The following is an 18,358-nucleotide window of genomic DNA, read 5'->3' as shown; positions in this document are numbered from 1 at the left end:
ATCTTTATAATGCAATACAAAGCATCCTTAATGCTTATACCGACCATTATAATGCATTATAAAGGTATCTATAGTGCATTATAAATGATCCATTCATAATACACATACCTATAATGTGATATGCCTTTTTATAAATATTTATAGCCATGCTTTTTGAATGTATTATGAATGTGTTTATAAATTACTAAAAACATGGCCTTAAGGGAAGTGTTACTGTTTACCTGGAACAAAAGGTCACACTCTTTTTGGCTCAGCGACCTGAGCTTAGCTCCCCTCCACCCCATAGCTGGTCATCCTCCATCAGGCTGATGGGAGCGAGGTAAAAATGCCCATCAGCACAAAGCAGTAACCCTTCAAGTAGATAACTCATCAATGGCCGCCTGGCCACTGCGCGCTCAGCCGCACCTCCCTGTCATTAAACGCCCGATGGGAAGAGCGGAATGAAGAAAAACAGGCCTATCACTTCCCCGTCGCCACAGCCACGCGCTTGCTAATAAGCTGCCATCGTCATACGGGCCGTTTCCTCGCGTGTTACCCGGAACGACGGCCTGTGGGCGGAGACGGCAGGTCGATCTGTACATTAAGTATCTTAATTGGGAAAGAAAGCAGCAGTTCGCAGGCTCGTTAGCCAATAATGGGATGAACAGGAGAGTTGGGCTTGCAGTTGTGTTGCCATGGTGCATGGAAGATGATGGTATTAGAGGGAAATTAATAAATATAAAAGGCTTCTACAGACAAGGCTGGCTGACTTTTGACCTGAATAAAGCTGCCTTTCAGGACATCGGTCGGTGGTAGATAAGGTTTAGAAGCTCTTGGGAGTTTTACTCACACAAAAATGGTCTGAGGGCAGAACAAAAAAATGATTGGTTCAGAGAGATAACCAATCAGATTGTAGAGGAGGTTGGTCCAAGCAACTAGAGGAGGCAGGACCAACCAATCTGATATCTTGGTCCCACCACCTCTACAATTTGATTGGTTATCTCTCTGAAACAATCATTTTTCATTCTGCTCTGGTCCTTGAGGATCCACAGACAAGCCACGTTTTTGCTCCCTTCCAGCTCCCTAGCCTGCTGAGACCCAGCAATTCATTTTTGTCCTCTGAAAAGGATATTATGATTTTCCTCATATCTCTAATACTATACATGCCACTTCATTAAGTCCTTTTGTTTCTTAAACAGTCTCAGGGTCTTGTGAGGTTAAGGCCTGACTGTCATTGTTTGACCATTTGACTGATGTAGGGCTGGTCTCATGAGGAAGTTACATCACAGAACCTTAACTTTATTTTGACTTTGTCAAACAAAGGCGATGTTGATATCATAAGGAATGTTACAGGTTAGGGTGGAATGATGACTCAGTGGGTACTGCTGTCACCTCACACCTCAGAGATTGGGGGCTTTAGTCCCTCCCTCACTGCACGTGTGGAGTCTGCATGTTCTCCTTGATGCAAGTGTCCTGCGCTGCTTTGAATAGGCTCCAGCTACCCTGTACTGAATATGCAGCTGGAAGATGGATGGTTTGAGATTTTTATGCACCGAAGTTGCTGACGTACTTGTATTTATCATTTCAAACTTTTTTTCAACTCGATTCATAATATTCCCCTACTGTGTTTTTTTCCCCCAGTTCAGAATGGATAATTACCCTAGATCTCGCAGTTCTCCCCAAAAGTATGTGCTGTCAATCACTCGGCTCTTTGCTGAGAGCTTCATCAAGCGAAGAGACACGCTTGGAGCAGAGCGTAGCTTGCTCAGATTCACCCACAGACCTGCAGGCACTGAGCAGTGGGTGTCACAGTGCCTGTGAGCCGGGGAATAGAGACCTAGGCTTCTGAGCTTCCCGACACAGAGCGAGAGAACGTACGTGCTCGAGGCTTCCCCACAGCCGTGCGCCATTGAGGCACAGTGGAGGAGGAGACTCTAGCCTTTGACTGGCGAGGCAGACAGACGGGCTTGAATTGGGTGTATTGATGAAGCTCGTATGAGGGCAGGTGCCTCTTAACACAAACAGGCATGAGAAGACACTTCACGGTAAATGTGAACCTGACCTTCAGACACCTGAGATGATGTTACCAACAGAGAGCTGGGATGATATGACCTTCAGGCACCAGAGATGATGTTACCTTCAGACACTGAATGACAAATGACAAATGACATCCCCTTCCATGACATCGCTCCCCCATACCCCTAAGCTTCAGGTGTTCACTGAGCTCCTACCCCCCACCTACCCTATATCTTAGCCTAGTGTGAGCTTGCTAATGACCCACATTATGCATACATTTTGGCATGATCCTGGACCTCATAGACCAGACGGGATACAGATACGACTGACTGGAGAATCGGCCCGGTACGGGCGTAAGCTGGAGAACGTCCTGGCAGCAGAAGGCTTTTTGCTTCATACATAAGGGATGTGGGACCATTTTTTTTCATATTGGGGAAAACAGAAATTCTTTCTCAAGCCCCAAGAGAAAAAGACATAAAGTCTCAGCGTAGAAAGGTATTCTGAAGGGATCTTCGGCAGAACAAGGGTTTGAAAAGGTCCTTTATACGATGCAAGACTCACCATTTTTCAAATGCTTTGTCAACTAAAAAGTAATAAGGGTCAGAGCAGACCTACATGCTGAACTCCATTTGATTGACTTCCCAGAATGAAGAATAAGTCGTCGTAAGACAAGAGATTCAGATTTCATTTCCCTCTCACCATGGGACATAATACCTTCTCGGACCTGGTTTTATTCCAATAAATGGAGGAACACGAACCACCGGCTAGCTTCAGCCACAGACAATACGATGTGCTATATTAAAAGCTAAACATGTAATTCCTGGGCATTCCCCAGTGAAACCACAAGCCAATGAAAGATCACGGTGACCAATGGAAGGACAGCACCCGCCCCCCGCCCCCCCCACCACACACCTTAAGCATTATACATCACGACACTGTTAGTATGCACCACATCTTTTAATACCCCACTGTGCAGAGAGCGAGAAGCGTATTTGTTTATTTATTTATTTTTTTCGGTTGTTAGTTTTTTTTTCTTTTTTCCTCCCTGTTGTCATTGCTCCTGTGTCGCAAGTGTCTCCGTGGCTCTGTGGAAAATGCCGGAACGAAGCGCTTGATGAATCACCGCGGCCCACGAGCCCCGTCCAGCAGAGAGGCAAACATTAATTATCAGGACATCGCTGACTCCACTGCGTTCGCACACACACACACACACACACACACACACCCAATCGAGGTCTCTCGATTTTACCTCTACACACACAGACACACAAAAAGGCCACAGATACACAAAACACGCACACTCATTCATACACACACTCACAGTCCTTGACACGCAAATACATGCATACATACAACTTACACTCCCTCCCACCCACAACAAATACTCATTTGTATTCTTATCTTAACATTTCTCTGTTCTGACCCCTGACCTCACTACATCCCCCACGGCCGTTGCCATGGAAGTCGTCCGCTAATCGTGTGTAATGGGCCGGTGATTTGACCCACGATGGACCTGACTGCCTGGCACCTCACAGTCGCTGAGAATCATTGGCTAATCAGGTCTAAAGTTCAGCGTTTTGATCTGCAAGCTGACCGCCTGCTCACTGGATGGTTCCTTTGGGCAGTGGTGGTCTGGGAGGGGGGGGGGATACACTGGGATTTCACTCAGGCCCCAGGCAATCATAACTGACCCCTTTGCTCCTAATAATACTCATAACAGTGGTTGTGAAGGGCACAGTTGAGACGTGACACAACGAGGTCACCAGGTCCATGACTCAGGCTCATTGCGCATGGAAACGCAGACACTGCCACTGTCCCATGGCAAACATGCACCATGAAAAATCACATTTTCTCAGAAACTACTTTACAACATAAACCTAAAACAACATAATGAGACACTTTTAGCACCACAAATAGAAGCCTGTCTTCACATAGCCGTCAGTAAATGGTTTAATGTGGGGTTACCCATTTCCAGTCCTGGGGGGGCTAGAATCCAACACAATTTGCAGATTTGCCTGCTCAACACACACCTTAATCAGCTAATTAGCAGATTTAGCAGGTGTGTTTGAGCAAACTGTGCTGGATTCTGACCCCCTCAGGACTGGAGCTGGGGAACCATGTGTTTTAAAATTAAAATGAATTTAAGTGGATTGTTCTCAGTGAGGCAAATACACCAGTGTAGGGAGAACAGGTAATGCAAGTCAGGGATGACACTGTGAGCTACGACAGGATCTGTAAACTGCCAGTTCAATTAAAAGCACCCGGATTTCACTTAAGCACCAACTTTTTGCTGTGTGCTGATTGGTCAGTATCCTATATTCATGCAAGTCTCACAATGTTAATGTGAAACAGCTGGATGAGTCTTTCAATCAAGGAAACAAATCACAAGAATAGCTAATTAGCCAAATACATGAGCCTTTCAGTTTTAATAAAGTAGATTTTGAAACCTGAAGTAGCTCAAAGTGTTCTCCTGACATGGTCAATGTCGACAAGATACAAACTAATCTTGCTTTATATTCACAATTAATATTTATGCTAGTTAGCTAGCTATCAAGCTATCAAGTTTAAGTCGTTAAAATAAGCAATTTAAAATGATCGTTATGAATGCAAATGTTAACTAGTACAAACATAAATATCAGTGATATAGATGACTGCATAAAACATATTTTCATTGGTCACTAAGATGTCAAACACTATCAGTAGACAGAGGAAAATGGGTGTTTTCCATATATAGTGAAATGTCAAAAAAAAATTGTAAAAAAGTGAACATGTGAACACGGTTTTCATCAGGCAGTGACAATATATATCATCACGTTATTCAGTTGTTCGTCTGGCTGAAATTGTGTAGAACGGAGATCTGATAATTTTGCACCTCTCAAAGCCGCCCTGCTGGCCTGTTGGTCTGAGGACCTCTAATGAAAGGTTCCTCTTCCAGAAACAAATGGTGTGAAAGCAGAGTCAAGGAGCACTACATATAGCCATCTACTGTGCTCCCATATTAGGGGGCTGTGCTTTGTGTGTGTGTGTGTGTGTGTGTGTGTGTGGCTTCCAGGGGCAGTGAGAGTTCACACCTCACTATCAAAAAATGCTAAGATAAGCATGACAAGCACGTCCTTGGAAACCGGCGACGTTGAAGATCGAGGGTTTCTGAGGCAACAAAAAAAGTATATCAGCACAAAAATTATGCACAGCTTTGTAACGCAACTTCAATTCCCCGGGGTCCTTCTAGAAGAGGCATCTGCCCTTTGAGAAACTCCATACTAAAGAAAAAAAACAGAAATAGAAGTAGTAGAGAATTCTGGGGGGGGGGGGGAAACCTACATACAGGAATCGGTAGAAATCCTGAAACACGTTCACGATTTGTCGGTAATTAAACGTAACCCCTGAGAATCTCACAGCATTGGCCAGTCATGAAACCCACGACGACCTGGTGTAAATTCCTTAATGAAGCTTGAAGGGTCACTAGCATGGATGCTGCGGCAGAAGTGCTGCGTTTGCCCTCGGCCAGCATCCCGAGGATGGACCACGAAGCACTAGAATGGGCTGAACAGCTTTTGAGAGGCAGCTGATTAAACTCGAGCCGTGGAATTAACAGACAGGAAGTCAGAAGGAACCCCCCCCCCCAGGTCTGAGACTCACTCCCCATCACTACCTTCACCCTCTCCTCAGAGACACTACCATCGACAGCAGAACCACCTGTGGCTACTCCAGTGTTACAGTAGGGTGAGCAGTAGTTAGGGCACCGTGTTTATGACCTAAAGTTAACATACTAAAAACAAAGCAGCGGGCCTCCGCCCTACCTTGTCGATGACGTAGATGAGTCGTCCCGTGCGTTGGTCCAGAACCTCCACCTCCATGTAGCTGGGTCGGTGCCTGTGGGCCAGCGGCTGTCCCAACACAAACTGGGGGAAACCATAGAAGGAGCGGGGCAAGGCCCGGCCTGTGGAGAACATCCTGATGCTAGTCTGAGCGGCAGTGTGCGGATCGCTGGGCCGTGTGGAGAAGGGCGCCGGCTCTTAAATAGATCTGCCGGGGCCCCGTGAGTTTTGGGACGTGGCGCGACATGCCAAACGGAGAGCGCAAACTTAGATAACAAAAGAGAGAACAATAGATAGCTAATCACAGGCTATATTTACCCGGGGTGGCAAAATGTCTGCTTTTTGTTCCTGGATCCGTTCGTTCGGCCTTGTTGTGGGTCAAGCTTATCTTGTTTTCCTTTTCATACTGGGGAGGGTGGGGGGGGTGAGAGAGGGTGTACCATCCCTACCATCCCTGCCTGGGGCCTCAAGCATTCAGTCTGACCCTCAAGCAACATGAAACAATGAATTATCAAAGCAATTTCATTGGCCGTGTGACACCCAGACTGCAAAGATTAAGGCCAAGGAGAACTATCAAGAAGACACAAGTTTCGATGAGGCTTTGGGCTGCAGTCATGCCATGTCCTGGCTGTTTATTTAACTTTCTTCCGATGAGTTCCAGCCTGCAAACATCATACGCGGTCAGATCGATACATATCTGCTGCGTAAAAGTCCAGTTTAATCTCTTACATATCACAGCGTCGCCAAAATAGACCCACTGATACCAGCCGACCAGTCAGCCCCGCCGTGTGGCGAGAGAGAATACAGTGCAGATGCTGACGGATCGCTGGCGGCAGCTGGAACGACGGCTAATGGGGTCAGCATGGAGGTGGCAGCATCGACAGCTGGGGTCCCTCTGAGTTTCCGCAAGCGACTTCAGGTAACCAGCCTCGGAATCGATATCGGCATGTGAAATTCCAGAACGCCGGACGACGCGTGGTCACATCATCGTGACCGACTTAAGTGTCCCCGCCGCACGTTCTGCGTGCCGTCCAATCAGACCCAGCAGCCAGTAGCTGCGAAAACACGACGCTGTGATGGACAAGCCCGGGCAGCCATGATGGGTCACACAGCCAGCCAGCTTGTTTTTTAATAATGAGAACTGAACTGGGGGATTCGGGTCATTGAGTTCTAATCCAGAGCAATGACTGCTGAGAAACGGGTGGGGGTGTCGGCGGTATCACCCAGCCTGCGGCACACAAACAGCACCTCCCAAAACTACTTGGTTCTTATTAGCTCCAGCTTTCTAGTTATTTTTTATTAAGACTTATTAAGATTTTTTTCCTGACATTAAGCTTAGCTGGTTCCTGGTAAACGTCTGCAAAACAGCTGCTTACGTATGTATTAATTAACCACAAACTAAATCTTACATACTGATCTCATGTTAATACATCATTAATAAATCATGACACAATTTTTTTTCTCAAGCAGCCACTGTATTTGTTACTGTTAATCCTTTTAACCTTTGTGAACTTTTGAAGGAACTACTAGAGGAACCAGTCATGAGTAACACAAGTGAAATACTGATCTCATGTTTGTTCATTAATGAATTGTCATGCATCTTTTATCTCAAGTCGACTATATATGTTCATGATTTGTACTTCAGTAGTAACTTACTAAGTATTTGTGCCCTGGAGTAAAATGTTATGGCTGAATTACTTATTTTCATCTGCGACATGTTCTTTGGTCAAGTACAGTTCCTGAAAGTTGTGGGGAACCTTAAATTTCTTGTTCAGATCAGCACAATGACCTACTATAGTACATCCGACAGGTGGTTTACAGTGTAGTGTTATTAACTGAAGAGAGAAATTTGTGTCCCTCCAAAGAGTCTTGGAACATTGCGGAATGGAAATTTCCCATTACAGAACCAACATGGACATTTTATGCTGGCTCAGTAGGTATTACTACCACTCCACAGTACCAAGGATGGGGTGATGAATCCTTACCCTTATCTGTGTGTGTGTGTGCGTGTGTGTGTGTGTGCGTGTGTGTGTGTGTGTGTGTGTGTGTGTGAGTGTGGGAGTTTGAATGTCCTCCAGTGTCTGAGTTTCTTCTTACACACCAAAATCGTGCAGCTCTGCATCTCTGAATTAACCACAGATGACGTAAGTATCTGTTGCATATGGAAACCATGTTCCCTCCTTGAGAAAATAGCATTCAAGGAGAATCTTTTAAATGAATGAAAGAAGACTCTAAACACTTTGCGCCCCGTCCTGTGCTAACCAGCTCTGGCTCGGAGCAATGACACAAGTTGCTGTACGGGCAGTAAATTCACTTTCTTTACTTGACTGCAAAACATCTCCTTTCCGTGTAGGAGTGACACAGACATAACAAGATCATATCCAGCAGCAAGGGAGCAGATGTTGCTCAGCACGGCATGATCGTGATGGATGTGCCATGTCTGACAAAATGCAAGAATCATTTGCCACATGGTGTCAGCATAACAACTCGCATTACTGGCAGACAGCTGTTGCCACCGTATCCCGGTAATTGGGCTCTGAGTTTTCCCCTGCTTATGTCATACAGAGGAGGAACAACCAATTAGAGTGACTTACAGTGTGTGCAGCACCTTGAAGTGCCAACCCCCTGCCGCCACATCATGCAGAATTCAATGTTCCAACCTGCCTCCTGCCGCCACATTTAGATGTGTACCATTTGTCTGTTATGTTGCTATAGTTAATTTTTAATATAAACCTACACGTGTGTTTAAGATTGTAAGCTGCGTACCTTCGGGAGTTTTGTATTACTGTTTCTTTGCTAGTAGATGCTGAAGACGACTTTGAAGTAGAATTTGGGATAGTTTACGTTCTGAGTCATTCATTAGTGGTTTGGATTAGAATTTTATGATGTACGTTACTGGTAGTAATGCAAACTAGTTCAGCACCCAAAATCCAATGTGAAACGAGGTCTGCTGGCTTCAGAAGGAATTTACAGTACAGCAATGATTATGAGTAGCCTATAGTCAGTACACCCCTTATTCTTAAAACGCTTACGGATTGTGTGATTTATTATCTTTGTCTCGTGTTTTATTACACTTATTTTTGCTGGTCTGTAAAAAGCTTTTAATAATACCGTAAGCAAATAGAAAAGTTCGGCCGTTATAACACAAATCATACAGCAGGCGGCAGCAAAACCGCGTTTTTCTGCGCTCCAAATACCATTCTTTTTAGACTCACGTAATCAAATATCGCCACTTCGTTCATGGCCTGTGTTTGGCGTATTAATCGATTGTCGATGGTAGGATTCAGTGAAGATGGCGGACACAAATGCAAAACAAATGGCACAAAAAAGGTATTGTAATAATGAAGCATGTTATTTTTATACTTGTACATGTTAAAACGTACTTCAGATAAGTGATTGTTTTGTTATGATGATGTGCTTGTTTATACATTTATGGTTATGGATAGGAAATCACCAGGCAACACCCAAAAAAAGCTCAACATAATTGATAGGCCGGTCGTGTTATCATTACAGTGAATTAATTATTTTAGTAATTTAGTTATATGTTGTCTCAACGATGTGACATGACAGCGTAATATAAGGTCTTGTTGGTTTTAAAGTTCGATTCTTTTTTTGTCTTGTTTAAGTGCGAAAATTGCAGCAGGAGCCGTAGTTTGTGTTGAAAGCGAGATAAAGGGAGATGTCACCATAGGTAAGACGTCTTACGATTACCTCATCCTGGCTGCGAAGCTCGTCATTATTGTTTGCTTATTTTTTGGTTTGCGAACACGGTCGTGGTGTCGCGGTGACTGGGGGCAAACTGCCCTCTGTATGGAGTTGCTTGTTCCCTCCGTGTTGCGTGGGTTTCCCCAGTAATCCAAACACGTGCATTTAGGTGAATTGTTGTCCCTACATTGTTAGTAATCTGTGCTTGTATGTGTGTGTGCATGCATGCCGTGCGTTAGCAGACATCCCATCTCAGCGATATTGATTTCAGGGATGCAGATTAGGGGCATCCGGTAGGGCGGGGATGCTGGCCAATGCGTGGCTGGTATTACGGTAATACCGTATATATATTACCGACGGGGGGGGGAATTTGCTGACCGCGGCTAGAAAGCGGTGGTAAATTTTGGGGCGGGGTTGCAGCGGTACAACTTCTTGCTGGCTAATTTTACCACCGCTGAATTTCCGGGACATTTGCGGGTGTCAGGGAGATGCTGTCATTTTGCGGGAGACTCCTGGGACTTAAGGGTGATTTGGGATGTCTGCATTGGATTAGAATATAGCATCCGGTCCACACTCCTTAAAGCGTAAAGTTCCCCCGTGACCCTGGATAAGTACTCGAAAAATGAATGGATGAATGGACACAGTTGTGTAATAGTTTATGTTTAGGAGTGTTTATCAGCTACTTCTTACTACGGAAACATGAAGCCATTGTCTTGTGGTTGAATCCTTCAGGCCCCCGAACAGTGGTTCACCCCAAAGCTCGCATTATCGCAGAAGCAGGACCGATCATCATCGGTGAAGGGAACCTCATAGAAGAGCAGGCCCTCATCATCAACTGGTGAGTCTGTTTCAGCCGCCTTCCGATGACTTATCCGCAGAGCCGGCCCGACTGATACAGGTCTTTCGTGTTTTCCCAGCTATCCTGAAAACATAATGCCCGACACAGAAGGTGTGGAGCCCAAGACGATGACCATTGGAACAAACAATGTGTTCGAGGTCGGCTGCGGTATCCTTGCATGGCCTGAGATGGCGCTAGAGTCATGTGGTTGGAAAGAATAAGAGGGAAACACAGTGTAACATTAATAGAAGACTATAGATACTCTACCAGAGGAGTTTAGCATAATAGTAAAAACATGGCTCAGTGAGCTAAGCTTTTGTGTCTGTGATCGGAAGGTCGCCGGTTCAAGCCCAGCCTCAGCATGTCTGCGGGTCCTTGAGCACAACTCTTAACCCCCAGCTCCCTGGGTGCTGCTATGGGTGGCTGCCCTTTGCTACCAATCTTGCTGTCACCTATGGAGAGCGTGATGGGGGAGGCGAAAAGAGAATTTCCACATAGGGATCAATAAAGTATTACCATTTCATTTCATTTCATTTCAAAAGCTTCTGGAAAGTTTCATCTTTAACTGACATCGCCAGTGTCTCAAGCTTTGAAGATTGGGGACAACAATGTAATTGAGTCCAAAGGTAAGATGACCGTTTACTGCATTACTTCAGGTTTATAGAAAGACTGTTGCTTTTTATGGGAGAGGTTTGTGTGTGAGAAGCATTTTAACAGTAATCACAGTGACTCCTGTGGATGATCGCTGCTGGAGGGCCCAGTTTAGGTCGCTTTTATGCAGTATGCCTGAATGATGAGTCACTCTCCTACTCATTTCCCTTTCTGTTTGAACAGCTAAGCCACCTGGTCACCTTTGAAGACAGTCATAGGGAAATGGCAGCAGTGTGTGACTGACTGATGAGCTGAGGGACGGACTGACTGACTCAGACTGACTGACGGGCTGACTGACGGACTGACTGACTGACGGGTTGACTGACTGACTGACGGGTTGACTGACTGACGGGCTGGCTGACTGACTGACGGGCTGACTGGCTGACTGACTGACGGGCTGACTGGCTGACTGACTGACGGGCTGACTGGCTGACTGACTGACTGACGGGCTGACTGACTGACTGACGGGTTGACTGACTGACGGGCTGGCTGAGTGACTGACGGACTGACTGACGGACTGACGGGCTGACTGACGGGCTGACTGACTGACTGATGGGCTGGCTGGCTGACTGACTGACGGGCTGGCTGACTGACTGACTGACGGGCTGGCGGGCTGACTGACGGGCTGACTGACGGACTGACTGACGGACTGACGGGCTGACTGACGGACTGACTGACTGACGGACGGGCTGGCTGACTGACTGACTGAAGGGCTGACTGATGGGCTGACTGACTGACTGACTGACGGGCTGACTGACGGACTGACTGACTGACGGACGGGCTGGCTGGCTGACTGACTGAAGGGCTGACTGATGGGCTGACTGACTGACTGACTGGGCAGAAGAACTCGTTCTTATGGAGCTGAATTGTGAAGTTGAATAGGTTTTTCTGTCACTGAGGAGTAGACTTTGATCTTTAGTAAAGGATTATTCATATGCATTTATTTATTTAGCAAACGCTTTTGTTCAAGGCGACATATAGAGACAGGTAAAGCATCACAAACATAGAGCTGTCAGAGTCAATTTTGTTACAAACGTTTCAAGGTAGAGCTGCCATTTAGTGACCAGTAAGAGATGGGTGATGGTTGTGGGATCAGGCTTTACAAAAATGGAACTAATGTCAGTTTATGCTGCATGTCAATGTGATCACTTGGATGGATAAAAGTGGGATTTAGCAAAAGGAGACACTTGGCCCCATAGAGTTTCTTGTTCCGAAATTCCCTGTCTGACCCCCGGCAGCGGAGGTCGGCCGGAACGTCATCCTGACCAGCGGCTGCATCATTGGTGCCTGCTGCCAGGTGAACACGTGTGAGCTCATCCCAGAGAACACGGTCATCTACGGGTCGGGCTGCATGCGGCGTGTGCAGACGGAGAGGCCGCAGGTGGGTCCTGATCATGGTAGCTGCACTATGCGGAGGCGGCGGGGGGGTCGGGGTCACTCACCCCGTGTTCTGAAGGGTGCTATTTGCAGGAGAAGGCAAGCTTCACACCCTTTTTGTACTGAGCAGTCACCGTCATTCATATCAGATTAGACTGACTCTTCTCGTGTTGCCTTTCAGCCACAGACCCTGCAGCTGGACTTTCTAATGAAGATCCTGCCCAATTATCACCACTTGAAGAAGACTGTCAAAGGAAACGCAACTCCGGGCAAAATCTAGCGTGGAGGAGCTTCCTGTGTGTCAGCGCAGCAACATCTGGAATGTAAACACGAGAAGAAACACAGTATCCCACACGGCTCGGAATTCTCCCAGACCAGTTGTATAAAATTCCTTATAACTACCCTAGTATGTTTTTCTTTGAAGTCTAATATCTGATCAAGATAAGATTTATGACTTCTAGTCGTTTGTCTGTTAATTTCATCTGCTAATTTATATGGCTTGCTTTATGCTTTGCCAAAACAAATAAAATGTTAAAAACAATTTTGTTTTTGTTTTTTTGCACATGATATTAGCTGGGAAGATCAACTGTTTTCTCTAAAGGATAAACATCCCATGTTCTTTTCTTAAATTCAGAAACCCTTTCCAAAACAGGCCAGTGTTTTTGGTTTTTTTTTAAGACATGAGGGCTCCTACTGGATTTGGAAACGCAGCTTCTGCTGTAGATGAGCTGCTCAGGAAGTCTTGCAGAGATTGAAATCTTCCAGGAAAATACGCCATTACCGGTGGAGCAGGAAATGACTTCACGTGTAGCTGAGAGCAGGGTGCTGAGCTAGATGAAGCTGTGATTGGGGAGTTCCGGCCCTAATTTACATGAACTGGATTTTTCCGGTCTGTGTATAATGTCTGTGACAGTATGAGGTTTGGTACAGAAGTCAGATCTGCCGCATAACTAGGTAACAACACCGGGTTCTGCTTTCTGTTTTGCTCTCTCAATAGAGATGAAATCTGGCTCTAGTATAATGATGGTGGTAAGATGACAAGCTTTGGTGCGGAAGTTAAATTCCTCACACAGCTTGTATGAAATAATGAGGTAATGCTGTCAGTGCCTGCTTCCTGTCCACTGGGGGGGTCAGTGTTTTGTCCCCCCGTCTATTAAATGAGAGCCAGCTGGAGCGAGCGCCAGCGACAGGCCATCAGAGTGTGTCGTTGCTCTGCGGGGATTAATTAGGCGAGGGGCTAATTATCGCTCTGAGGAAATCGGGCTTCCTTCTTACCCCCACAAGCTGCAGTGAGCTGGCTGGGCGACGCGGCGGCGGACGGTCCTCAGGACCACACCTACGGCTCGAGATGCACCACTGCGGCCGTCTGCTGGTGGAGGAGTCGCTCTCCGGCTCAGCAGCGCACACCGAGTCCGGGGCCTTGAGCCGGAGACGCCACCCCGCCCATATATTATGGGATCCTTCCATAGTGGAAAATAAAATGCCATGTTCCTTTTGGAAGAAATACAGGATGCAATCTGTCCCATATTTCATACATACATCATGTCATGGGTTCCCAAACTTTTCAGTCCATGACCCCAAAAATAACACCAGAAACTCTCCAGCCGCATTTTGCCTTTTCTGTTTGGTTTTGCTACAGTACAGCAGATGTAGCTCCGTGGGCTGAGCCTCTGTGCCTGTGATCGGAAGGTTTGAGCCTGGACTTGTCCATGGCCCCTGGAACAAGGCCCTTAACCCCCAGCTACCACTGCGGGTGGCTGCCCTTTGCTGTCAAGCCTGCTCTTGCCTGCATATGTATCATGGGGGGGGGGTCCCCATGGGGATTAATAAAGCCCCAATATTGTTATTATAATTACCACCGCAGTCATGTGGTTACAGTTACCATGAAAGTTTTACACATTTTTAAATTATAAAAAATATACCCTGGAAGTCATCTTGCCACCCCTACTTTGGGAACCCCTGCACTAGGTTAGGGGTCCCTAACTGTGGACAGCCCTCCACCCCCCCTCCATTTAATTTAGTGTGATTGGTGAAAATTGCTGACTGGGGGGGGGGGATCTCAGTCAGTGCAGAACTTCAAAAGAGACATACTTTCAATCATTTGGGCACAACAGGCAAGTGCTGAGGGACTCCCATCATCATTGTATACTGGGGACCCGAGGGGGGGGGCATCCCCTATTTCTTCACATTGAAAGTGGCAACCCTACTTTGAGTGTTTTTCTTTCTTTCTTTTTTGTTTTGCATCGCCATTGTGTCAGAGAACATCAAAGCCCTGCGCCACCTGTCCAAACTTCAGGGAGTTCAGTTGTTTTTTTTTGAGATAAAGGATTCTCCTTTAATGGTAGCAGACTTTTCCCTTTTGGACATTTTATCGCTCGTCCATGGGCGCGGTCCTTCCACTTTGTACGCGTGTGCCTTTAGAGGTGAGACCGGCGGCCATCTTCCCCCACGGGGCGGCGTGTCAGAGCGAGTCCCGTCTGTGAGGAGATGACGGTGCGGTGACAGCTGGCCGTGGCCCCTCGTGTGCCCACGAGGCACCGCGACTCTCCTCGTATTTCAACGAGAATATTTGATACGGTCACTACGCGCCGTGGAGCCAGGTTCCCCGCGGAATGACGTTTCCGAGCTTGGACACGGCGGTCCAGATGCGCTGATGGGTCTGTTCAGCCCTCAACGCTGCATCAGACACACCAGCCAGTGCCGAACATATCAGCTGATTCTGAAACCCATTACAGACGCACCAGACTCGCCAGCAAATTGCTGCTCTGTTGATACATACAGAAACGCAAATCTTGAGGATTTATTAGGACCAAATGGACCAAACTGAAAGAGGACATAATAAGAAACAATGTTTTAAACAATAAAGCGCAGTGATTAAGCTGCCATTGGTTCCTTCCTTCATAGTAACCACTGATTTAGGAATATAGCTTAATATAGCTTATTTAAATCACATAAATAAGTCATCAAACTCTGTTGCGTCATTCAACACAGAAATGATACCACTCATTACATTTCATACAAAAGATATCATATACATCCCTGAAAATAAAAATTAATTGATCCCAGCAAAAATTTCAGTTTTACTCATTTCTCAATTTATAGGTATGTGTCTGTGTAAAATTCACATTTTTTTGCAAACTGCAGCCTGGTTCTTCTCTGTTTCTCATGAATGAAGGGCTCCTTCCTTGCTTTATGGGCCTTCAGTCCTGCTTCTAGGAGCCTGACATGAACTGTCCTAGCAGTGCACTGGACACCTGCTCTTAATGCTTCCCATTCCTTTTGAAGGTCACTTGATGTCATCCTCCGATTTATGAGTCACTGCCAGATAAGTTGACAGTCATCTCTGGGATTAGAAAGTCACTTCCCCCTTTACCTGACTGGTTTTTGGTCATTCCCAGTGTCTCCTGCTTCACCTTATTCTTGGTTACTGCTGTCTTAGAAACTTTGAACCTGGAAGCAACTTGCACGTGTGCATCCTGCATGTAACACTCAGAGTCTGTTTGAAAAGGGATTGTGAATTATTTTCACCATTGATCGTGAGAGTAGATTATGAAAGTCACATTTATCTTACTACCGTACCACCTGCATAGATATCTTTTCTTTGATGTGCTTTTTTTTAGTGGGCCTCTGAGGTGAGGAGAACCTGCCCATTGAATGCAGACGTGCCCCTTTAATGAATAACTGTTCACCAAATAAGTGCCGTGCCGGTTTTGCCGTGGAGATTAACTCAATGAGCGTCAGGATCAGCCCGCGGCGCGCGGAGTAAAACGTGAGGCTCACGGACAGCGGGGGCCTCGTCGGGATCAGCCCGCGGCGCGCGGAGTAAAACGTGAGGCTCACGGACAGCGGGGGCCTCGTCGGGATCAGCCCGCGGCGCGCGGAGTAAAACGTGAGGCTCACGGACAGCGGGGGCCTAGTCGGGATCAGCCCGCGGCGCGCGGAGTAAAACGTGAGGGTCACGGACAGCGGGGGCCTAGTCGGGATCAGCCCGCGGCGGGCGGAGTAAAACTTGAGGCTCACGGACAGCGGGGGCCTAGTCGGGATCAGCCCGCGGCGCGCGGAGTAAAACGTGAGGCTCACGGACAGCGGGGGCCTAGTCGGGATCAGCCCGCGGCGCGCGGAGTAAAACGTCAGGCTCACGGACAGCAGAGGACTAGCCTGCTCTCTGTCTGTCATTTTTAGGGCAAGTCTCTTTCTCTGAAGGCAGCTCATACTTTCCGCCATTCAAAGCATGCCTTTCTCTGAGAGTATAGTGCGTAGCTGTGTGGGTAGCTTGGGTGCAGTGAACTGTGGTTTATGGCAAAAATAAAGGCGATTTAAACTTTTGCCAAAAAATATGGAGCAGCTTTAAGCAGTTCCAGAATAGGCTCTTTAACATATTTGTCTGTGTCCTTCCTAGCTCAATCTGTGATATTCAGGGGTCAATACATTTATTATAAGATTGAATTATAGTTCACTATGAGAATGTGTCAACGTCCTGGAACTCAAGGTTAAATGAATTCGGTGGGGAATTCTCAGTCTTAACCATTTATCTGCTACGTCCTGAACTTCAGGCAGCCAGGAACTAGCAGCTGTTTTCTGTTGCTCAGATTTGACAGTCATCAGTCAGTGGTTTGCAACTGCTCAGAAAATCCCCCCCACTCCATGCTTTCCCGGCCCGAATCGCCATCGCAGACAGTTTTCAGTCTCACATGCCCATCACATCTTGAAGATTTTCACTTTTAGTTAATCTTATTCACGCGTGCACGCATGTGGGGGGGGGGCACTGACCAGGTGTGCCAGGACAGCGGCAATAGTCTTGTGTCAGTGGTCAGCAAGCCTGTGTTTTCTCTGTATGACGGGGTGACAAGATTGGCTAATTTGTTGGAGTATGTGAGAGTGTGGATGTCTGCAAATGATAGGCACAGAGGAGCCTTAGCTGCTGACTGTCCCGATAGCTGTATCCCGATAGCTGGATCCAGCAGGATCTATACGTGCATTGGGCTTCAAGACAAAAAGGCCAGCTGAACCTTCACACAAACAAAACACTTGCATTATTAAGCAATGCATTATTGATACCTTCATAAGGTATTATAAACATGGCTGTAACTATTTATAAAATCGGAATCAGACTCAGAATTCAGGTTATTGGCCAAGTACAACTGCATGTACTAGGAATTCACAGACAACATATAAGAACAAAGAGCATAAATTACGCAATACAGATAAGTAGAAATAAAACAAAAGTATAAATGAATAAAAGAAATAGCGAACAGTGCAAGCTGTAGAATATATTAACGATAATTATAAGGATTGTACGGGAACTGAAGTATTGAATATAGAGCATAAAAATATATTTTGACCCCGTACTTGGAAAAAAAGATGTAGAAAGATGGGGGCAGAATGAGTGGGGGGATGGCAGAGGCAGGGACTGTGTCAGTGGGGGTCAGGGGGCTTGTTGACGAGTTCAACTGCTGAAGGGAAGAAGCTGTTTTTGTGGTGCATAGTTCTGGTCTTTATAGTCCTGAGTCTCTTGCCGGGGGCTCAGTTCTTTGAATAGTCAATGTCCAGGGTGGGAGGGGTCAGCCATGATCTCTCTGGGGGTGTATAGGTCCTATCACCTCCTCTGCAGCGCGGATGACATACCGCAGTCTGTCCTGGTCCTTGGCAGTGGCTGCAGCGTATCAGACGGTGATGGAGCAGGTGAGGATGGACTGATGATGGCTGAGTAAAAGAGCACCATCATTGACCTTGGCAGACTGAACTTCTTCCGCTGCTATAGAAGGTACATGCTTTGTTGGGCTTTGTTGATGAGGGAGCTGATGTTCAGCTCCCATCTGAGGTCCTGGGAGATGATGATGCCCAGGAAATGGAAGGACTCCACTGTATAGACCGAAGACTCATGAAGGGTTATGTGGGGGGGGGGGGGGGGGGGGGCTGCACCAGGTCACCAAAAGGTGAATTTCCCTCCTGCAGATGGATTCATCCCCACCAG

The 18,358-nt window shown here is 46.6% G+C and overlaps 2 protein-coding genes across 6 annotated transcripts in view; one reads left to right on the top strand and one right to left on the bottom strand.

The window, feature by feature from the left end:
- The window catches only part of LOC111842618 (trans-2,3-enoyl-CoA reductase-like), a 33,776-nt gene extending 27,774 nt beyond the window's left edge, over nt 1-6,002 (bottom strand). For all 5 annotated transcript variants that reach the window (XM_023809417.2, XM_023809419.2, XM_023809418.2 and 2 more), the window contains exon 1: nt 5,796-6,002. In XM_023809417.2, coding sequence (XP_023665185.2) covers nt 5,796-5,948 — 153 coding nt within the window. In that variant the 5' untranslated portion in view covers nt 5,949-6,002. The remainder of the gene's footprint in view (nt 1-5,795) is intronic.
- Nucleotides 6,003-8,986: 2,984 nt separating this feature from the next.
- Nucleotides 8,987-12,925, top strand: dctn6 (dynactin subunit 6). The gene is made up of 7 exons (XM_023809421.1): nt 8,987-9,143; nt 9,440-9,504; nt 10,251-10,356; nt 10,436-10,524; nt 10,935-10,982; nt 12,246-12,388; nt 12,566-12,925. Exons 1-7 carry the CDS (start codon nt 9,106-9,108, stop codon nt 12,662-12,664), a joined length of 588 nt encoding a protein of 195 aa, XP_023665189.1. The 5' UTR covers nt 8,987-9,105; the 3' UTR covers nt 12,665-12,925.
- Nucleotides 12,926-18,358: the final 5,433 nt, after the last annotated feature.

This window comes from Paramormyrops kingsleyae, chromosome 12 (genome assembly GCF_048594095.1).
Source record: "Paramormyrops kingsleyae isolate MSU_618 chromosome 12, PKINGS_0.4, whole genome shotgun sequence".
NCBI classification, from domain to species: Eukaryota; Metazoa; Chordata; class Actinopteri; order Osteoglossiformes; family Mormyridae; genus Paramormyrops; species Paramormyrops kingsleyae.
The sequence above is the reverse complement of the archived record's forward strand: the minus strand, read 5'-3'. Positions and strand labels throughout refer to the sequence as shown.

Bases quoted from the DNA above. Each gene is read 5' to 3' on its own strand.
- dctn6 (XM_023809421.1), top strand. From the start codon at position 9,106: ATGGCGGACACAAATGCAAAACAAATGGCACAAAAAAG. The intron at 9,144-9,439 runs GTATTGTAATAA...GTCTTGTTTAAG, and splicing joins AAACAAATGGCACAAAAAAG to TGCGAAAATTGCAGCAGGAG. The intron at 10,357-10,435 runs GTGAGTCTGTTT...GTGTTTTCCCAG, and splicing joins CAGGCCCTCATCATCAACTG to CTATCCTGAAAACATAATGC.